The sequence below is a fragment of the Sarcophilus harrisii genome, chromosome 1 (genome assembly GCF_902635505.1).
Source record: "Sarcophilus harrisii chromosome 1, mSarHar1.11, whole genome shotgun sequence".
Taxonomy (NCBI): Eukaryota; Metazoa; Chordata; class Mammalia; order Dasyuromorphia; family Dasyuridae; genus Sarcophilus; species Sarcophilus harrisii.
Window position 1 is genome coordinate 162759454 of NC_045426.1, and position 21980 is coordinate 162781433.

The 21980-nt window shown below is 33.1% G+C and overlaps 1 protein-coding gene across 3 annotated transcripts in view; it reads left to right on the forward strand.

The window, feature by feature from the left end:
* Positions 1-21980, forward strand: part of AP3B1 (adaptor related protein complex 3 subunit beta 1) — a 309786-nt gene that overhangs the window by 227033 nt on the left and 60773 nt on the right. For all 3 annotated transcript variants that reach the window (XR_004233861.1, XM_003759422.4, XM_031966179.1), the window contains exon 22: positions 3960-4066. Coding sequence is in view for 2 of the 3 variants with exons in the window: in XM_003759422.4 (XP_003759470.1) it covers positions 3960-4066 (107 nt within the window). In the remaining variant the exon portion in view is untranslated. The remainder of the gene's footprint in view (positions 1-3959; positions 4067-21980) is intronic.

Below are 21980 nucleotides of genomic sequence, written 5' to 3' on the forward strand. Positions count from 1 at the left end.
TGTGCAAAAGATCTTGGGTTGTTTTTTAGACTTGATCATTAGAGGTCTTTGACCAGCTCTGTTGCTATAGTGTTGTATTTCCCATAGCTTTGAGGAAAATAAAGTTTGCAGTGTTCCCACAAGTGGCAAAAAAAGGGGTGCCTTATTCTCCCCACCAGTGATATGCTATCGACATTCATATTGCTTGAAAACCCTACCATCTATCTATTGAAGAAACATCCTACTTAAAAAAGTAATTTCCCCCTTAGGAAATGAGAGACCCTAGCCTGCAAATTCAATCCATGCTAGTCATCTTAACATTATCTTCCATAATCTGACCCAATTTGCCTTTACAAATTTATTTCTCACCATTTTTCAGTAGTAGTATTCTATACACATCAGAGTCATGGTTTGTCAAACTATTTTATACCTTATCCCCCACAGTTTCCTGAGTCTGCAGTAGCTTTTTTTTTTTAACTTATCCAAATCTACCCCAAACATCTTTCATATTCTGTCTTGCAGTTCTTCCTTCCCTATGAAGATTCTCCCTATTTATAGTCCACATTAGCATACATTTGTACAAGATTTGATCATATATTAATTTATCATGTTCTTTCATATGGGTCTATCTTGCATCTGATGAAATCTTAAATTCTTAAGGGCAGCAGCAGATCAGTTTTTAAACAGAGGACTGGATATAGAATAGTCATTAAATAATTTATTAAAACTAACTGAACATCTTCAATATAGTAAGATGCAGACTAGAAATTGTAAGTGTTTTATTCTATCTGTGTTTCTCTAATTCTTTCTCTCATAGTCCTGCTGAGCCTGTAGTCTACTAGTAGTCTACTAGAGGGAGTCTGTCTAGGGACAGGAGTGTCAGGATTGGCAGGATTAAATATGAGACATTGTGAGAATGTAGGTGTAGAACTCTGAATGTCCACCTGCCCTCATTCTTGCCCCATTACTAACCCATCTTTTCTTCCTGTTCATTTCTTGTTTTGTGCTTCTCGTTTGGTATATATTGTGTCTTGCTCATCACATCCCATCCCCACCACCAGTGTAACATTCAATTTGTAGTTCTTCAGAGGCATTTGTATTCTGTATCTTAGCTCACAGTGTTATTGTGAAGATCAGATGAGATGATATATGATGAATGTGTCCCTTGAAGGTAGCCTCAGCTCTCAGGTTCTAGGGGTAACCCTGTGAGTGTCTACTCCTAGTGTAACTCATGAGCCCCATTAACAGTGCTTCCTATCAACTATCAGCCAGTAAACTTAATTGGCTTTTAACAAAGACATTTACTAAGATTTTGTATTAAAAGCAGTTGATGCAAAACATTTTCCCCATAGCTCTGGGTTGTACTCTTTGTATACAAACAGTGTCCATGAGATGAATAAGCTCAAAGTTAGCATTAGAACATTAGAGAAAGTGGGTAACTCACAACTCCTATTACTTGCATATCGTTACTGTTCTTTTCCCTTACCTGCTTGGCAACTTTAAAGTGCCATATAAATATAAACTATTATTATTACTTTGAAGACAAGACATGCATTATTATTATTATTTTATTTGAGGGACTATAACAAAAAAAAAATGTAGATTTGTTCACTATTGTTTAGGGAGTCAAAAGAATATCAATTAGAATTTCCCCTAGACCTGGTTTACTAATTAGGTCAGTAGAGTGGTCTTACCACTGCTAAGAAAAATTTGCATTCTTTACATCTGTTTATTGAGCATAAAGGATTGCCACAAAAAGTACAAGATTGGCTAGTCAGGCCTAAGTTTTAATTCTGTTTGTCTTGCTAATTATCTGGTGAATGATCTTCAGAAAATAATTAAACCTCAGTAAGCCTTGGTTTCCTTAGTTTTGGCATGAATAGTATGGCTAGACATTGGCTCCCATTACAGAAAGTATTTTTATATTCTACTTAGATACATATTTTTATGCTATAGTGGTACATTTTACCAATCCCTGAGAATAACTTGGTGATGATTGTAATGGGCTGAAAACTCTGAGCAGATGCACTGAGGTCAGAGCACTTAAGGCCAATTACTAATTGGACAATACTCTATTAGTATTATGCTTGGAGAAAGAATGCTGTGCTGTGCACTTTGCTGTGCTGTGCCCACTATGCTGTGCAAGCTTGATCTATTGTATAGGAAATTGGGTGGAGTAAGATGAGCGAGGGGGTGGAGTGAGAAAGCCAGAGTCACTCCTGGCTCTCACTTCTTATCGCCATTCCTTTCAAGTCCACAAAGAATAAAGATTAAGGACTTTTGCTTATCCTGACTCTGGCTGATTTTAAAGTATCCTGGGTGCTAACGCAGTCATCACAGATGATTAATGATGAGGATGATGGTAATAATGTTGATAATAATACTAGTATACTTGGAAAAAAAAGTTGTTATGGTGTGGTGAAAAGAAAGCTAGAGATAAGATATTTGAATTTCATTTCTGTTTTCATCATCAACTTGGCCATATGACCTTTTACAAATTTGTTTTGCCATTGTATTTCCATGTTCATTGCCCTTCACATTCCTATATCTTCCTATTAATTTCTATGGCTTCCACTGTAATTAGGATCTTTTTCATCTTACACCTGCTCTTTTTAAAAAAAAAAAAAATTCTATTTGTTTTATTAAATATTTCCCAATTACATGGAAAAAAATTTTAACATTCATTTTTTTAAAATTTCAGTTCCAAATTATCTTCTTTTTTCTTGTCCCTCCCCTACTCATTAAAAAGGCAAGTAATATGTTGATTACATATGAAGACATACAAAACATTTCCATATTAACCATGTTACAAAAGAAAACTTATCACATGTGCACACATACATAAACACATGTGCGTACACACACACACACACACACACACACACACACACAAATACACATACACAAACCCCAAGAAGGATAAAGACAGTTTAACAAGTATGCTTCGGTCTACCCTCAGATTTCCTCAGTTCTTTGTCTGAATCTCGCCTTTAACTCTTCCCCTGTCTCTAGTCTTCCCCTACCTTCTGTCCTGACATGGACATCCTATATATGGTACTGTTGAATTCAGCTTCCAAAAATATCAATTCCTTTTTCTTACTCCCCTCAGCATGTCCTACAGTGTTTACCCATTCTCTCTGTTGAGGCAGTGCTGATTGCATGCTACATATGTAATCAGGAAGTCCTGTAATCAAATCCTGTGCTTGACCCTTATTAGCTATGAGACCCTTTGCAAGGCATTTAATGTCCTCAATCCTCACTAGCTTCATCTTTAAAATGAGAATGGAAACACCTGTACCCATGTCCCATGGTTGTTATGCAACTTAGTCAATTTAATATATGTGTAAGCATTTAGAAAGCACTATATAAAATCAGCTCTGATTTATTAAGAGTGGGTAGTATAGCATAAAATAGATCCAAACTCTTTAGCCTGATTTGTGCAATCTGACCCTAAACACCATTTCTAGCTTTCATTTTATTTTCCGGTACAAACCATCCATCCATTATTTCCTTTGAGGTTTTTTCCTCTTCCTTGACCATTCAGGTGCAGTTACTTCTTCTTCTGAACTCCCATGCCACTTGTCCATAGCATTATTTAGCATTCATCATTTATTTCCATTTATTGTTAGCTGTTACTTAAATGTGTATATTCTGTCCTCCCATACAGATTGTAAATTCCTTGCAGACAGAACACACATTTATTGTAGGATAGAAGAGTTCTTTGTAAGAATTTTTTTAATATACTATTTCAAAAGTTATAGATTTTTTTTTTTTTTTTTTTTTTGCTCTCTATAAGAGAGGAAAGGTAATTCCCAGAATTTGGTATTAACTTAACTAGATCAAGTTGTTGAATAGAATTGTCATGTATTTAATAATCAAGTAATTCAGTAATCAACAAAATCAACAAAATAAAACTATTCTCTTTAATGACATGAATCAAATTTTAATGTGCATTTGGTAATTTGGACTTTTTCTTTCAGTTAACCCAGTATCCACACCAGTAGCAGTTCTCACACCAGCTATTTCTCCAGCCTTAATAGCTGATCTGGAGGGTTTAAACTTGTCAGCTTCTTCCCCTGTCATCAATGTAAGTAACCTTCACAAATCTTTGGTTTAAAAATAATTTTTTAGCCTCCACATTATGCTTTTACTTTATTAAAAGACAAATAATCAAGATTGATCCATAGTCTTTTTAATAGCTCTACACTCTTTTGATTTTGTAAAAATTCTTGGATATATTCCATTCAAATCTTATACACATTTAATTCAAATGTAAAGTGTTTTGCTTATCTTAAAGCTCTGCATAAATGCTAGTTTTTATGATTATTGCTTTCCATTATTCTCCATTAGTATTATGAATGTGGCCTGTGTTTCTGTTGTCTAAGGATGGCAAAAGGTTGATGAGTTTTTTAAACTCAGAAATCCCTTTTTAAAAAATATTAATTTTTCTAATTATTAAGCATTCTTCCCGTCTTTTTTCCAAGCTACTCTAAGTTATTTTGCATGGGACATTTTCCTCTTTCTTTGATCTCTTTGGTATTTATTTATCGACCTAGTAGTAGTATCACTGGGTTAAGAGATATGCATAGCTTGGTAATTGGGGGTGTGGGGAAGGCGCAATAGTTCCAAGTTGAATTTCCAGAGAGACTGTCAATTCACAACTTCACTAGAAGTTCATCCTTATACCTGTTTCTCATAGACTGTCTAGGATTTATCATTTTCTTTTATTGCCAGTTTTACCAGTCTCATGAGTTTAAAATAGAATCTCATTGTGGTTTAATTTTTGTTTCTCTAATTATTAGTAATCACAGAATTTTTTCATATAGTTATAGATAACTTAGATTTTTTTTCTTTGATAATTACTTGTTCATATCCTTTGACCAATTATTCACTGGAGAATGGTTCTTATTCTATTTGAATCAAATTACATATCTTGGAAATGAGACCTTTATCATAGAAATTTGTGAAGATTTTTTTTTGTCCCAGTCAACTATTTTTCTTCTCATCTTAGCTATAATTAATTCCTTCTAGGAAAGGCCTTTGTTATAGATATGTATATTTCACAGATTTGAAATTTTTAAAAAGAGGACACTAGTATAGGTGAGTGAGTGAATGTTTATCATGGGGAGAGGTGTTGAAGGGAAAATAAAATGTATAGCTGATTAAGTTGGGAGGAAAATATGAATGTATTCATATTCTTTGGGTGTTCAGTATATTCAAGATAATCAGACTGAATGAATCATTTAGCTTCCCTGTTCTTTCCCACTGAGAAGTAACATTAACATTAGCCTTTTACACCAAGATGTTTTGAAGAATAACTAATATTTAAAAGTGTAAATTGCTAAGTAAATGTTTAACAAATGCTCTTATGTATAAAAAGTCAAGTAGAAAAATTAGTGAAAGATGTGATCAATAAAATAGGTACAAACATAAAAGGAAAGATACACAAAGGATGAGAGGACAAATTTGTATGGTAAATTTATAAGAAGAGAATTGGATATGTTTGTTGTTTTTGCTGATTTTTCCTATTGTAGGAAGAACTTTGTTTTGGTAGAAGAAAAATGAGTCATGATTCAGAATTTATACAAAATTGCTAAAGAAAGAGGCTTTTCTTTTTCTGTGGAAAATATAATATTTTTATTTTTTCTCAAATATATGTAAGGAAAAATTTTAACATTTAAAAAAAGTTTTGAGTTCTTAATTTTCTTCTTCTCTCCTTCCCCTCCTTCCAACCTGATGATAAACAATTTGATATAGATTATATATGTGCAAACATGTAAAACAGTTTTTCCATATTAATCATATTGTGAAAGAAGTAGACCAAAAAAAAAAAAAAACTCATGAAAAAAATTAATTGAAAAATAGTATAAATTCAATTTGAATTCATTGTCCATCAATTCTTTCTCTCAATGTGGATAGCATTTTTTTCATCATAATATGAAATTTGGAATTATCTTGGATCCTTGTATCGCTGAGAGTAGCTAAGTCATTCACAGTTGGTCTTTGTACAGTATTTCTGTCTCTGTGTAAGTGTTGTTCTGCTGTGGTTCACTTCACTTTAAATCATTTTGTGTAATCTTCCCAAGTTTTTCTGAAATCGTCTTGCCATTATTTTTTACGCCACACTTTAGGTAGTATTTAGAGCCAGGATAATGGAGTAAAAGCAGGGATTTCCCTGAGCTCTCACCAAAACCTCTCCAAATACCTTTAAATAATGACTCTACACAAATTTTATAGCATCAGAACCCAGAAAATATGGAGTGAAACAATTTTCTAATCCAGGACAACTTAGAAGGTCAGCAAGAAAGGTCTGTCCTAACAGGGTGAGAATGAGCACAGCCCTGACGCCAGCACAGCAGGAGCAGGCCTCGTGGTGACTAAATCAGAGGTAGCACTGGTGACATCCAGACCTCTTAGCCCATAGCTGGTCAGAAGAAGAGTACAGGTGTCTTGTTGCTAATGCTGAGGGAGGACTCTGTTGTTTTGCCCATACTCAGATCCAGGTGCAGTCCTGGCTTACACTTGCAGGATGTGAGTACTAGGACACTAGAACTTACAACCAAAGTAGAGCAGGGACTCTGCTCACCGTTCCAGAGCAGAAAAAAGTGCCAGTGGTAAGAGGTCAGGAGAGTGGTAAACACATTCTCCTTGGATCATACCATCTTAGAAGAACCAAAAACTTACAGGTCCCTAGAAGGATCTCCAAAAACAGCTACACAGAAACCCCGAAGCATGGGACAGGGCACTCTCCACTCTGGAAACAGAGCCCTCCTTAAAGAGTTAAAGGCCAAGTAATAGGCTGGGAAAATGACCAAACAAACAACAACTATAGAAAGTTACTGTGGTGACAAGGAAGATCAGAACACACACCAGAAGAAGATAACAAAGTCAAAGTTTCTATATCCAAAGCCTCCATTTTCTGTTCAGCTCTGGTTTTTTCATCATAAATACATGGAAGTCCTCTATTTCATTGAAAGTCCAACCTTTTCCCTGGAGGATTACCTCTGCTGCGTAGGTGATTCTTGGATGTAATCAATTCTAGCTCCTCTGTCCTCCAGAATATTTTTGGCATTCGATAAGTTTTTGGTTCTTCCAAGATGTTATGATCCAAGGAGAATGGAGAATAACATACATACTTAATTAGATATATAAATCTATCTTACTCTGCAGGAGAGCAGGAAGGGAAGGGAATATGAGAAGCGGGGAGGGTAACAGAAGGAAAAGCTAAACAATTCATGGTCTTTGATTATGATGGAAAACTATTTTATAAGAAATGATGATCAGGATGTTCTCAGAAAAATCTGGAAAGACTTCCATGAACTGATGCAAAATAAAACGTATTGTAAACTAAATAACAATGTTGTAATATGATCAACTCTGAATGACTTGTCTATTCTTAGCAAAACAGTGAGATTACTTGCAAGGACTTATGATGAAACATGCCATACATATCTAGAGAAAGAACTGATTGTATCCGAGTACAGTTTGAAGCATTTTTTTAAACTTTATTTTTCTTGAAATTTTTTTTTTTTTTGGGGGGGGGGGAGTTCTGTGTTTTCTTTTACAACATGACTTTTATGGAAATGTTTTGCATAACTTCATATGTGTCTTCTCATTGTAGGGAAGGGAGGGAGGAGAGAAAATCTTAAACTCGAAGTTTTAAAAACATGTTAAAAGTGTTTTATATGTAAATGGAAAAAATAACTTAAATTAAAAAAAAAAGAAAAAACAAACAAAAAACCAGTCATATATTATAACCTATTCAGTCATTCCCCATTTGATAGACAACCTTTCAATTTCCAATTCTTTGCCTTCACAAAAAGAGTTGGCTATAAATATTTTTGTATAAATAGGTCTTCCCCTTCCTCTTTTAAAAAAATCTCTTTTAGTGGTATTGCTTGATTGAAGCGTATGCACAGTTTAATTGCCCTTTGGACAAAGTTCCAAACTGCTCTCCAGAATAGTTGTATCAATTCACAACTCTAACAGAAGTGCATTATTGCCTAATTTTCCCATATCATCTCCAATATTTATCATTTTTTCTTGTTTCTAATATTAGCCTATCTGATAGATAGATGCCTCAGAATTGTTTGAATTTGTATCTCTCTAATCAATAATAAATTTAGAAAATCTTTTCATTTGACAACAGCTTTGATTTCTTCATCTGTAAACAGCTAGTATCGGGGTCCTCAAACTTTTTAATAGGGGGCCAATTCATTGTCCCTCAGACTGTTGGAGGGCTGGACTATAGTAAAAACAAAAACTTTGTTTTGTGGGCCTTTAAATAAAGAAACTTCATAGACCTGGGTGAGGGGGATAATCGTCCTCAGCTGCTGCATCTGGCCCGGGCCTTAGTTTGAGGACCCCTGAGCTAGTTCATATCCTTTGTCAATTTGTTAATTGGAGAATGACTTATATTCTTATAAATTTGACTGTTTTCTATGTATTTGAGGAAATGAAGCCTTTATCAGAAATACTGGTGTAAAAAAGTTTTTTCCCCAGTTTTCTCCTTTCCTTCTAATCTTAGTTGAGTTGGTATTATTGATGGAAAATTTTTTAAATTTAATATAATAAAAATTATACACTTTATATCTCTTACTGCTCTCAATCTTAGTTTGGTCATACATTCTTCTCTTCTACCTAGATTTGACAGATAGACTATTCCTTTCTGTGCTTACCTTTTTATGGTATTATTCTTTTTTTGGAGGGCAGAGGAATTAGGATGTTTGGCTTTGGGGGAGGAGGGGGGTTAATTTTTTTTCTCTATAGTATTTTCTTTGTACCATTTCATGTAAAAGATAGTTTTCAACATTCTTCCCCCTCCTCCCCCCCAAGGCAATTGGGGTTAAGTGACTTGCCCAGGGTCACACAGCCAGGAAGTGTTAAGTGTTAAGACCAGATTTGAACTCAGGTCCTCCTGACTTCAGGTCTGGTGGTCTATCCACTGCGCCACTTAGCTGCACCTCAGGATTCATTTTTGTAAGATTTTTAGTTCCAGATTTTTTTTCTCTTTCCTTCCTTTATCTCCTTCCTCCCCAAGACAGTAAGAAATCTGATATAGGTTATACATGTACAATCATTTTAAACATTTCCACATTTGTCATGTTGTGAAATAAAATTCAGAACAAAAGAAAAAATTACTGGAAAGAAAAAGCAAACCAACAAAAGGTGAATACTATACCTTGATCTGTATTTAGTCTCCATAGTTCTCTCTCTGGATGTGGATGGCATTTTCCATCCCAAGTCTGTTGGAATTGTCTTGGATTACCACATTTCTGAGAAATAGTTGTCTTTATGGTATCTTTCTTTATATCTAAATCATGTACCCATTTTGACTTCATGTAATGTATGTAGGGTAAAATGTTGATCTATATCTAATTTCTGTCATACTGGGAATTTTTTTTGCTTTATTTTGTTTTTTCACAAAAAATTCTCTGTTTTTCACATATTTTGTTTTTCACATTATTTGTATCCTGTAGCCAAAATATAAAGGTGCTAATGCAGTAAAATGTAAGCTCTTGGAGAATATAATGAAATATAGGCTCTACGTTTTTATTTTTGCTTTGTATCTCTGGAATTTAGCACAGTGTCTTTCACATAGGAAACATTTCATAAATGATGATTGCATTGAAGATCAAAATGAAAATGGACAGTGGAATAAATAAAAGAAAGATAATAAAGGTTCCTTACTATTCCTACACAGTTCCTGCACAGTTAAAAGAGATTAAAAATCCATTTGAGACATGATTGCACCTGGCAATATTAAGTACTTCTTGGAGCCATTTGCTTTGGATCTGGTATAAAACTTTTGTTTAAATTGCTAATCTAGTGAGATAAATGTGGTATAAATTATGAGATGAATTTTCATTTTCATTCCTTAATTGATAATACTTCATTTTATGATTTTGATTTACTTACAGTGTGATATTTGATTTGATTTTTTATGGGAAGTTTAGTGAAATTAGGTTGCATTTTTTAAAAAAAAATCAAAAATAAAACCTTTAAATGCTTTTGGTTTTTACCCTAAATGTTGCACTAAACCGTTATCATTCTCTGACCCATTGCTATATAATAAAATCTCCAGAATATGAAAATTGCAAGATTTAATATCTAATAATATTATTAGTAGTGTAAGGAAACAATTATAATCTTCTCCCCTCCCCCCCAAAATTGATAATAGAGATATACACAGTGTATAGTTCAGTCTTGAATGGGGTAAATTAACAGTCATTCACCATATGTTTTCAAGTATTTCCATAAATGAAAGAACATTTTAGATCCTACTGTTATTTCAGTGGTTTTTAGTGAATTTTTTTATTAAAATATTATTTTGCTGGGAGTTTTCATATAGTACCATATCAAATCCAAAGACCACAAAAACATCAATCATTAAATTGTTGGGCTTCTTAGAGAATGGAAAGAAAAAGAAAACAAAAAACAAAAATTGAAATTGAATTTTTCAATTGATATTTCCAGGACCTGTATTTGTTCACCTCTGCTATCTAAAATCTTGTCTGTTATATGAGTTTTAGATTTGTTCTTTTTTAACATGAGTAAGAAACTGAGTACCCCTAAAAGTTTCTTCTTTTGCCTTTTCACTTCTTAAGCAGTCCATCTTGCTCTTTCCTTTATTGCCAAATACCCTTTTTAAAGGTAGTCTAGTCTACAACTCCCTCCTTCCTTCTCACCTGCTTTCTTCTTGATCTGTTGCAATTAATGTCTTCTTTCTTTCTTCAAAACTCTATTTAAAGTGTACTCTTTGAGATAATTTTATAATCATCTATTATCAAACTCAGTGACCTTTCCTCAGTCTTTTTAGTTTTGTATTTTAATTGTTTGTATTAAACTGTAAACTACTTGATCACTTAGTCTTTTGTTTCTGAGATTTTGTAACTTTTGAAGCACTTTCTATACTCTTTTCTCTTCTTTGATATGATAATAATGTTCCTTTAATTTCTAAAGGAAATAGTGAAAGGTTATGATAATATTGATTGTGTTACCCATTTCCTATTTTTCAGTAGCAGTAGCTTGTTTCAGTAATTCAGCTTGAAGATATTATGATTGTGTGCTTTGTCATCTCATTTTTATCTTATTTGTAATTTATTTTAATTTTTGCTATAATAAGTTTATGATCTGACTATGAATATACAATAGACTCAGAAATGAATATTTTTGATAATCATTTTTAATCAATATATTCTATTTCTTTTTTACATATAATATTTGGTATTTGTCATGTCCAATGTCTTTTGACTTCTTGAAGAAAGTATTAATGATAAATAGGCATGAAACTTCTCTATGTATTCTACAAACTTTAACCTCTTTTATTTCTAGATTCTAAATAGTATTTTCTAAAAATTTTACTGATCTTCCTTTTGACTACCTTTTGCTTCAGTCACCAAGTATTAAAATTCAAGAGATGTAAATGGGTTTTTTAAAAAAAAATTATTTGTTTCCTTATGGTTTTTACATAACAATACATTTCTGATGTGTTCCTCGCTGACAAGCAGGAATCTTCAAAATGAAAAGTCTTTATAATTTAAGAAATAAGAAGAACGCCCCCCCCCAAAAAAAAAAAAAAAAAAGAAAAAACCAAAATCTTTCAAGCTAGACCAAAGAACATAATTACAAAGTCCATTGTTGTTGGCCACATTCAGGATGCATAATTCCCACTACCAAGAGGAGGGTAGATTGCATTATCTTGGATTGAATTCTTTGTAGACTTTCTTTATCTTTTCATTCAGATACCAGTATTGGCATATAAACTGCCTTCTCTTCATGGTGATCCATTTGTTTGTATTTATCAAGAGAGTTTCAGTGAGAAATTACCAAGTGTCTTATAACCTTTGTTTCTTGTAGATTTTAGATACAAAATGAAATTATCTACTTCTTCAAGGAGAACCAGCAAACCATTTAGCTGTAAGTTTCTATCAGATTGCTGCATTTATAGTGCCAATATCACTGATACAATTCTACTCTTCCAGTAGGATGTTGGTTTATAATATTATTATTAAAACTAAATTCTTTTGTGTTGGAAAAAAGATTTTTCAAAGCAGTTGTTTCACATAATAAATATTTTTATTAAATAATTTGTGATAACATTCATTGAATTGAAAATAAAATCCTTCAATGAACTCAAGTATAGATGATCTGCCTTTGAACAATGGCACATTGGCTGAACTCTATTGCACTTAGACTTCTTAAAATATATACCTATATTTGATACCTATCTCTTAAGTTTTGACCTAAAAGCTTTAATCATGTAAAAAAAAATTTTCAGCCAGGCTAATGATTTAACACATCTGGAGAGTTCCCAGTGTAAAGATTTCTTCTACCAGTGAAGATCCACTGCTCATTCATAACTTTTAATGTTACAACCACTGAAGCAGAATTGAGTATTTGAATATGAATTTTTCTCCCACTAAAATAGTGGGTGTTTTGTTCTCTCCCCCTAACCCGTTCTGCCTTCAATCCATTCATTCATATTGAGTCTGAGTTAGCCATTTCATTATTGGAAAACTTAATAGGAAAAATTCTCTAAAAATATTATCTTGGAGAATTGCCTGGGAACACTGAAAGCTTAAATTACTTGTCCATGATGATCCAGAATATAGGTGACTGGGGCAGAACTTAGAAGATAATTTGTCTTCCTAAACCTGATTCATTTCTACAGACATACTTAAGTGTGCACATATACATATATTTACGTGTGTACACTTGTGTGTTTTCCCCCAATGTTTATTTAACACAAAAAAACTTGATTATTTCAACTGCTGTTTCTCTCTGGCCAGAGGAAAAGGGATGATGGCTATTTTTCCTTCTGCTGTTTTCACTTCGGTACAAGGTTGTATGGTAAGGGAATTAAAGCAGCATGATGATATTTGGGGAAGAAACAATGGTGGCAATTTGAATAAAGTAGAACTCAAGTGATATTAGAAAGTGTGATTCCATTCATGATAGGTAGTTCAAAAGTTTCCCTTTTAAACATTTTTAAAAGTTTTTTATGTAGCCAGAAAATTTTCCAAGAAACTTTTGGACTGGTACATTTGGGTCTTTATAAAAGGTGGAAGTGAGAAGAGGAAACAGTTTCTAGGAGTCTAATTTAAACTGACAAAGAAAGATAACCACAAGAAAAATATTATATATTTAAACTAATACCCAAGAATTGAAGTTGGTATCTGTATTCCTTTATGTAGCTTGGGATTTCTATATAAGAAATAGAGGAAAGCAGTAGGCATAATGATTTGTGCTATTCTGTGAAAAACTGGCAACTAGTAAAGGTGCTATTCTCTGTCATTAAGCATAAGGCTTTGGCCATATTGTTAAAAACAGAAATCTAATGAAATGATGGAGAAGTCTGCCTGTTTAACTGAGGGAATAAGGTGATAAAGGGATTACCCTATCAATTATTATATGTCTTAAAGAAAAAAGATATGAGTCATTGAAGCAGAATTTAGTTCTTTCAATATGATTTTTTTCCCCTATTAAAATAGTGGGTGTTTTGTTCTCTCTGCTAACTCACTTTGCCCTAAATTCATTCATTAATTTTAGTCTGAGTTAGCCATTTCATTATTGGGAAACTTAATAGGGAAATTCTCTAAAAATACAAGCCAGGAATTTCTCTATAGCTTAACTTAGAAGGTTACCTGATGACCTTAAGATATTAGTTTCTGGTATGTGGTCACACAGCCATTTTATGTCTTGAATTCAGATTTTCCTGAACAGGAGCCAATTTTCTATATACTTTTCCACTAAGCCACTTATTATGTAAGGAATAGATAAACTTCCAGTGGTAAATTTAGTGCTATGTTTTGTTTGTTTGTCTTTAGGATTTATTCAGTGTACTTTTTACGTCTTGATTTATAATTATTTATAGTATTTTCTAATCAAAAACAAAAATGCATTTTTCTAAATAAATATCTCAAAGTTAGAAGGAAGATCACTATAAGACGTCAGTGATTTTCCTTCTTTATTGTGATTAACTTTGTGAATTTACTCCTGTCATAACTGCCAAAGCCTCAGTTATTCTCTAGTTTTTCACTTAGGGTAGATGGTTTCCAAGGGTGTCTTTATTGTAACCAGTCACTTAATAAATCATGTGATAGATATTCACTAAGTATTATAGTTGTGAGGATAGAGGATAACATTGCTTTGATAAAGTTTATTTCCTGATATTAAAGGGGGAATGATATGACCTTTTTTTTTCTCATTATGTTTATAAAAATTTTAACAAGTTACATCTTAAGTGCTCAGGTTTAAGATTTCTAAGAGTTGGGCAGTGAGAAAAATTGTAGATTAAATTTTTAAAAAATTATGTCATGATAAATTTAGAGAAAATACTTTATTTGTTCAGATGAAAATGTCAGTAGTCATGGAAGTGTGATAAAAATAATGAAAAACCATTGGCCTGGGTCTGCTTAAATTGAAAACATTTTTTAATTAAAGTTTGACTGCATTTTGTGTCTCCATTGTCTAGCCACGTCCCATTTTATTCTTTGATTCAGTTCTTCTTTAAGTATGAGTTGCTTTAATTTCTAGTTAAAATTTTAAAGTATGGCATCTTTTAATTACTGCACTGCTTCTTTCTCAAAAGTTAAAATAAACCATCATTGCTTCATCCTGTTGCTAGATTATCAGGATTTATTTTGTTGTTTATTTTATTAATTTTATTAATAAATTATTGGTAAATTAATTTATTAATTTTACATTTTATTTTGTTTGATAAATTTGTTTTTTTATTAATTTTCAGGACAAATTCTTTGTTGAACAGTAATTTGAATAGTTTCAGGAAAATCTGTAGGTCAAACATTTCTTCAACAAATACTATTATGAAAAATGGACTGTAACAAAAACGTGCAGAGCTTTGCTCCAATGGCTGGTTATCAGCTGGTTATCTTCTGAGTTCTGGGTTCTGGACATTCAGAAGTCTCCTCTTATAGTCCATACTTCCAGCTTTAATCTTAAATATTTCCCCTTCTGTTTGCTATGCTTAAGTCAAACAGAACCAGCTGTTACGAAAGCAAAATAGTGTAATGGAAAAGTTATTGGCTCTGGAGTCAGTAACTTCAGGTGCTGCCTCTGATACTTATTATCTGTGCAACTTTGGAAAACTCATGTGCTCCCTGTTTCATAGGTTCTTCCACTGTGAAATAGGTGGCTAGGACAGGTGGCCTGAGATGATCCTGTAAACTCCCCACACCCACCCATATCTAAATTCATGTGGTTCTTTCTCCCTGGTTTTCTTTGATACCCATCATTCAAGGACAAGCTCAGATTCAGATGACCCTCTGATGGAGCTCCTCAGCCAAATGTAGCGTCTCCCTTTGAAATCACATTGGACTTGACGCCTCTCATGCTGTTTGCTTTGTTCTGTCCTGCATGGTAGCTGTTCAATCATACCCAACTCTTAGTGACCCTGCCATCCAGGAGATTGCAGTGGAGGAGAAGTGACTTGCCCAGGGTCATACAGCCAGGACACACTGTCTCCACCGAGCCTCTGGCCCACCTTGTCCTGTATTCTGCTGAGTTTTCTTCTGGTTTACCTCCCATGATGCTGAGGTTAGCAGGCTGGTCTTCAAAGAGACCTTGGAAATCATGTTGTCCAAGGATATCAAGTTCAGGGGGGCAGTGAGGAAGATGGTGAGCTGGCTATTTACCAAGCATGTCATGGACAGCCTCTCAAGTGCACCTCAGCCCAGACCTGTAACTTGGGTGGATGTGGCAGGGGCTGTTTTACGTCCAGACTCTGACATTGACAGGGGCTGTGATTTTATTGTGATTCCAGTTAGGAAATGTCGGGGGCCCATGTTTTCCTGGTCATGCCCATCTCACTCAGGGCCCCAGGGAAACATAGGAGGTGCTTCTTAGGTTGTTTTTTTTTTTTTTTTTAAACAAATTGAATAGAATACAAAAATTATCTTCAGTGATTAATCCTGTACCACAAATGATTTATTAATTTTGTTTCCTTTAAAACACATAATGAAAATCTAAAGTATCTACCATTTTTTTGCCCCATTTCTCCAAATAGCAAATAACTTGAAGGATAAAAGTAGTTAAAAGCTAAGACTGTATCCAGGAACGTGTGTGTTTTGGAAGAGGGCATTTAATATTTTAAGATAGCTGGATTTGAAATTACAGGATTTGTGTTTAGATCCCAGGTCTGTTCTTTACTGTCCATATACTTTGGGTAAGTCATTTAACCTTTGGTGGATTCCCTTATTTTTAAAAGGAAGTATTGGAGCTAAATGAGTTTTAATATCCCTTATATTTCTAGAATCTGTGATCCTATAAAATGAAATATGCAGTTTTCTGACTTTTAGGTACTTCTTTTTCTCTGATCAGTAAGTAGGTTGGTTTCAATAAAAACAAAACATATGGAGCTTCAGCTCTGTTACTGAGAATAAGTTTTTTCACAATATATTATAATAAAAAATAAAATAAGATTGAAATAAATATGGTATTTTATTGAGTATGTAATAGCAAAACTTAACCAGTGTTAAATTAGAGTATGCATAGAGAATTCCCCCACTCTCTTCATATCCAAAATCGATTGAATTTGTATGAAAAGCAAATCTTTGGCTTTTATACATAGTCATCCTATATTAAAATAACACTTGTTTCTTCTATTGAGTTAGAATGCTTGAAATGCAGAATTTCTTTTTAACCTTCGGAGTATGTTTGTTTAATTATGTAAAGAATAGCATTCAAGTTTATTTTTGAAACCCTTTTAGCCTATTAGAAGTCTCGACCAAATTTTTGGCATTATGAAGCCATTTAAAAAAATAACTAGTTGTAATTTAAATAATTGTGTTCATGGTGTTTTTTTTTTTTAAACATTGAATTGAATTGTTGAATTGTGAGAGAGAAGATAAGAATTGAAAAATTTATCATGATACTTAAGCAAACTTTTCCCCCACTTTCAAAGGGAAGAAAAATGAATTTAACTGTAAGGCACACACTGAACTAACACTAAGAATTTAATTTATTACCAGACAAAGGAGAATGTAGAGTAAAAATAGACTAATACAGTATATGACCCTAATATCAAAGAAATGTAGCAACCACTTATCTTAGGATATGTCAGATGGCCTATTATTCAAATCATTCAGCACTGTAATTGCATACAACTTTTATAAACCCTATCAATAAAGCTGATTTCTTTCTATTTTTAGCTGCTATATATTATTGAGTGTATATTTCTTTCCCAAATTATTAGTAATATTGAAGATCTATTTGACTTTAAATCCAAAAAAGCAAAGACACTTTAGACAACTTTCACCCTTAAAGAAGAAATGTACATAAATTTTGAAATTAATAGTTGTACATTTTCCAAGAACATTATATTCAAAGCTGTAGAAAGCATATATTTTAGTTCTGTCTTATAAACTGAAACTGTTTTATTAGCGATGAAAGGGAAGCATTAATTCCCCAAATTTGTTTTCATATATCCATGTTCCTTTTATTAAGTAAATTAATAAGAATGTGCCATAAAACATTTTTGGAAGATAAATAGTGGCAAATATTTTGAAATTAAAATTGTCTTCATTGATGAGTAAAATATTTCATATGAGAAGATGCTTTCAGATGATTGTTTTATAATATTTAGAAGTGAGAGTTACTATCTATTTTTGTCAAAAGTGTCTCATCATATTTGTTTTCCAATTTCATTCCTATAGACCTCTCTTCTCTGTAATGTCACTTTAAGTAGCATATTGATAATATATTACTTTATTATGCCTTTAAGAGAGTCAGAAATTATTCTTGCCCAGCACATAACCAGAAAATAGTTATGGAGCTTTTCTTTATACACATGTTAATTTATTATTATACACATGTTAATAATCATTAGTTTTTAGAAAATTAAAATAATTATTGCTTTATATTATTTGACCAAGTCAATTTTAATAACCTATAACATATTCCTTAAATCATATTTTAATTTGTTCCTTATACAGCTTTGATAAACACAATAAAATCATTTTTAAAATTTTATTTTGCTGTCAATAAAGCTTATCTCCTAAAAATTTAAATCACATCTTTCTAAAGTAACATTTACCTCCTCACATCTTTAGCAGCTATCAGACATGACATGGGACATATTCATTGACCCTAAAAATTTTCATCAGAATCATGCACTGAAAGAGGGCAGCCCCAGCCAGACAAGAGGCTCATTTCAATTTTAACGGCTGTAATTAAAGGTTAATTCACTGAGTCAGGATTAACGAGGAAAGTACAAATGATAGGCAAGCAGCTGCCTTTATAATACAGGATTAGAACAATGCAATTACACTAGGAATTAGAAAAAATCAACTTCTAAAAAAGGTTCTGTAATGAACAAACTACATTTCTCTGAATTTAATATCTAAACATAAAAGTACAAGATGATTCCTTTAAAAAAAAAAAGTCATAGTGCTTGATTACTGTTATGGCAGAGAGTACAGCATGTCAAATGCTGTAATGATTGTTGATACTAGATACTTTGTTCTGTAGATTACAGAAGAAGGGTGGAATTTGAGGTTCTTTTGAAATGCAGAACCTTTTCACAGTTCAAACTTAATGTTTTAAATAGTTTGCTATCATTGTATGAATCATAATTGACCTTTCCCATAGTACCTATACTCCTATTTACACATTTTAGTCTGGTATTCTATCCCTGAAGCAGTTTTTTGCTCCCTGATTTAGCTGACACTTTCTGTGAAAAGTATATTTTGTTTTCAAAATTACCATCATGGGATTAATTTGATAATTATTTTAAGTATAGCTTGAACTTTGGTTATAGTCTTCATTCTGTTTAGAATGTATTGCATTACTTTTAAATCAGTTATCCTTTAATCTCAGGCCATGAGTACCAACTTTTATATGTAATCAACATTGCTGGAAAACTCCTGACTGCTTTTTATTCCAGTCTTCTGTTATGATTTGCCAGTTTTTCATGGTGACTGATTGAATACATTTAAATTTTTTTTAAAAAAATTAGCTAGTTGTAAGATCTGCCAGATATTTATCATCTGTCAAAGAATTTAGGGGAAAAAAGTTGTAAGCATTTGTGCTTATAGATGCAAAGAAAATAATTGTCCATCATAAATGCAGGCTGTGGAAAATTGTTTCTTGAAAACTGAGATTCTATAAAAGGAGTTTGCATTTTGTCAATTGTTCTTGAACTGATTTAGGACAATAAATCTGTGTACTGGAGTAAATCTTGAGTATTGATGCTTACAAGCTATTAATCCAGTAGCATCATTGCTGGGAAAATATATAGTGCTATTTGAAGATTATGTAGCTTGTGATTTGCAAAACCCTATACAACTGTACCGTTATTGCTGTGGAAATGAGATGTAAGCACAATACAGATTTGCTTGATAAGATTGTTTTTTTTTTTTTATAAACTTTTTTGCTAAACTGACAGACGCATGTTAAATTGTGTGTACCGTGTGTGTGTATGTGTGTGTATTTGTACATATATACACATATATTGTGGTCAGCAGAAGAAAACCTTGTAGTTTTCAATTGATATTTAGATTAACTCAAGCATTGTGTTGGAGGAAAAATACTAGGACAGAATTCTGTTTTGAAAAATATTTTGACATTAAGAGCTCCAAGAAATAGTATTTAAGCCCCTTTTGGTGTGGGCAGTTGATAACTTTTCATTCATAATTAGCTCATAGAGAACCGAGAGACATTTCAGGGAAATTGAACTGTCAGTGGGTAGAAACAAGCATTTGACCTCATCACATTGAGTGGGGCCCATCATAATTTGTTCATTTGGTGCCCATCAGCCCAGCCTCATCTCTCATACGGCACCTCGCTGACCTTCCCTCTCCAATTCCGCTCAGTTCAGCTTTAATTATGACTCTGCAGACCCGAAGAAATATTGCAGCTTGCTCTCAAAAACCCTGAACTGCCACTCACCAAAAGATTGGTTTTTAACAGGTAATAAATGCCCAGAGGAAATGGCGCTGTGTCCCCCACACAGCACAGGAGCTTCTTTTGAGGTGTTGTTGCCTCTTAAGTGTTGTCACTATTGCCTAGTGAAATTTTTATTTTTCAACCATAGTAGACTTATGAATCAGTTCAGTGCTATACGGAAATTACTAAAGTTCTTTAATTTAGGTGAACTTTTGTATCATATTCTCCTACCAAAAAAATGGTTAGTGACTTTTGGTTAGCTAATGACTTCACTAAAGTAACAGCTATTGACAATTGAGAAGCAAATGTAACTCAATATTACAGAAAGGCTTTTAACCTGTGAACATGCTTCTTGACTATTAATTTCTGAAAAGAAAAAGTTTAAAACTAACATTGACTATTTCCCTGAGGGAGACTGGAAGATAATAATTCCTTCTCTAGCAATGAAATTAATTGTGCTTCTTGAATCACCCAGCTGGGAAATCCTGCTGAGAAAACAATCAAATTCTTTACTAACAACAGTAGTAAAGCCTGAAGTGAACCTCTAGTTTACCTGTCTCAGGAGGGTATTTTGAAAAGCAACTTGACAGAAGTCAGAGAAAATGTGAGAGGTAAATATAAGACTTGGAAATTTGTGAAATATCCTTAGTTTCTGAATTAAACCCCTGAAGGTTCCAGTGCAAATAAAAATATTGAAAACTCTAGTCCTATACTGTGTATCCTTGTAGTGAATGTTAAACTGTCAGCAGGATTTTCAGGTCATTTGACAAAAAGGATACAGGTGCAGTAGCTAGCAGTGAAGGTGACTGCTGGTTTCATCAATCACTTTGCCTTTCTTTAAGTTGATACATAATGGACCCCTTCAATCAGCTTCCTTGTTCTTTGTCACTTGTTTAGGAAGAAGAAAAAAAGAGAAGGGTGGAAAGGCTGGACTCTAAAGTCAAGGTTACGAAATGAATTGTTGGTTATTTACTCTGGGTACAAAGGATAAGTCAGGGTGCAAGGGGGCTGTTCATAAAATGGTGAGTTTGTCAATGGGTGATAATAGGCAGTTTGAAGCTTCAAACAGACCCTGAGCAGTGACAGTGCTTGTCACAGCAGTGACTTTACACAAGAATTTGAAATTAAGACATTGCTTAGTGACAGAGACATGACATGTGCCAGAAAAATGTGTTAATAAAGTGTTCACTTTGTTTCTAGCGGGTCATACCAAATGATGTTCCCATGACAAAGTTTGTTTAACCACAAGAAGAAAATTGTAGTATAAATAAATTGTGAATATATGTAGCTTAGTATATGATATTTAATGTTTGTATTTCTGCAAAGACTGCTCATATCCACCATTGTTTAAACCTATTGTTTGAATTTCCCTACATGGGAAGTTAAATTTTCTTAGTTTATTTAGTAATTAAAGAATTGGGGGTGGCGGAATAGTAAAGCTTTATCTTGAGGAATCTTCACTTATATCTTATTGATCACAAGGATTTTTGACAAAGGGGAGTAGTAGAGATCAACCCCACCAGTATTGTGCATTCAGCTTTTGGCTTTTAAAAGGTTCTTTCAGAGAAAGTGGTTCCTTTTCTTTTTGTATAAAGAAAACATACTGCCACTTGGAGGTCAGACATTTTTGATAAAGAGGGTTTTTTGAAAAAAGAGTTGTTGAGAGCCATAATTCTTATATCTTATTATAGTTGACTCTGACACAAAGTGTGGCCTTAGGCTTCTCATTTTGTTTTTCAGAACTACATTTTACTCACAGTGATACAGCTTAATAAACTTGGATTAATTTCAGAATTATTAGTTAAAAGGGATCTATGCAGAATCCTCATTCAACTTGAAAAATTGCTCATCAGAAAGCATTGTTAGTAGATAAAAACTCCTTATTCTTTCTGTCTTCTAGAGCCAGTTAAAATTAAATAGCTGGTTGTCAGTCAATATCTGCTACATTCCTTATAGATTTGGAAAATATGGGTAGAATTTAGGCAACCCCAGATTTTCTGGTAAAGGATTTATTAAACTTAATTTGTCAACTAGATTTGGAATCAAACAACCTAGCCTAACTAATCCTGCTTCTTATTTCCTATTTTACTTTGGGT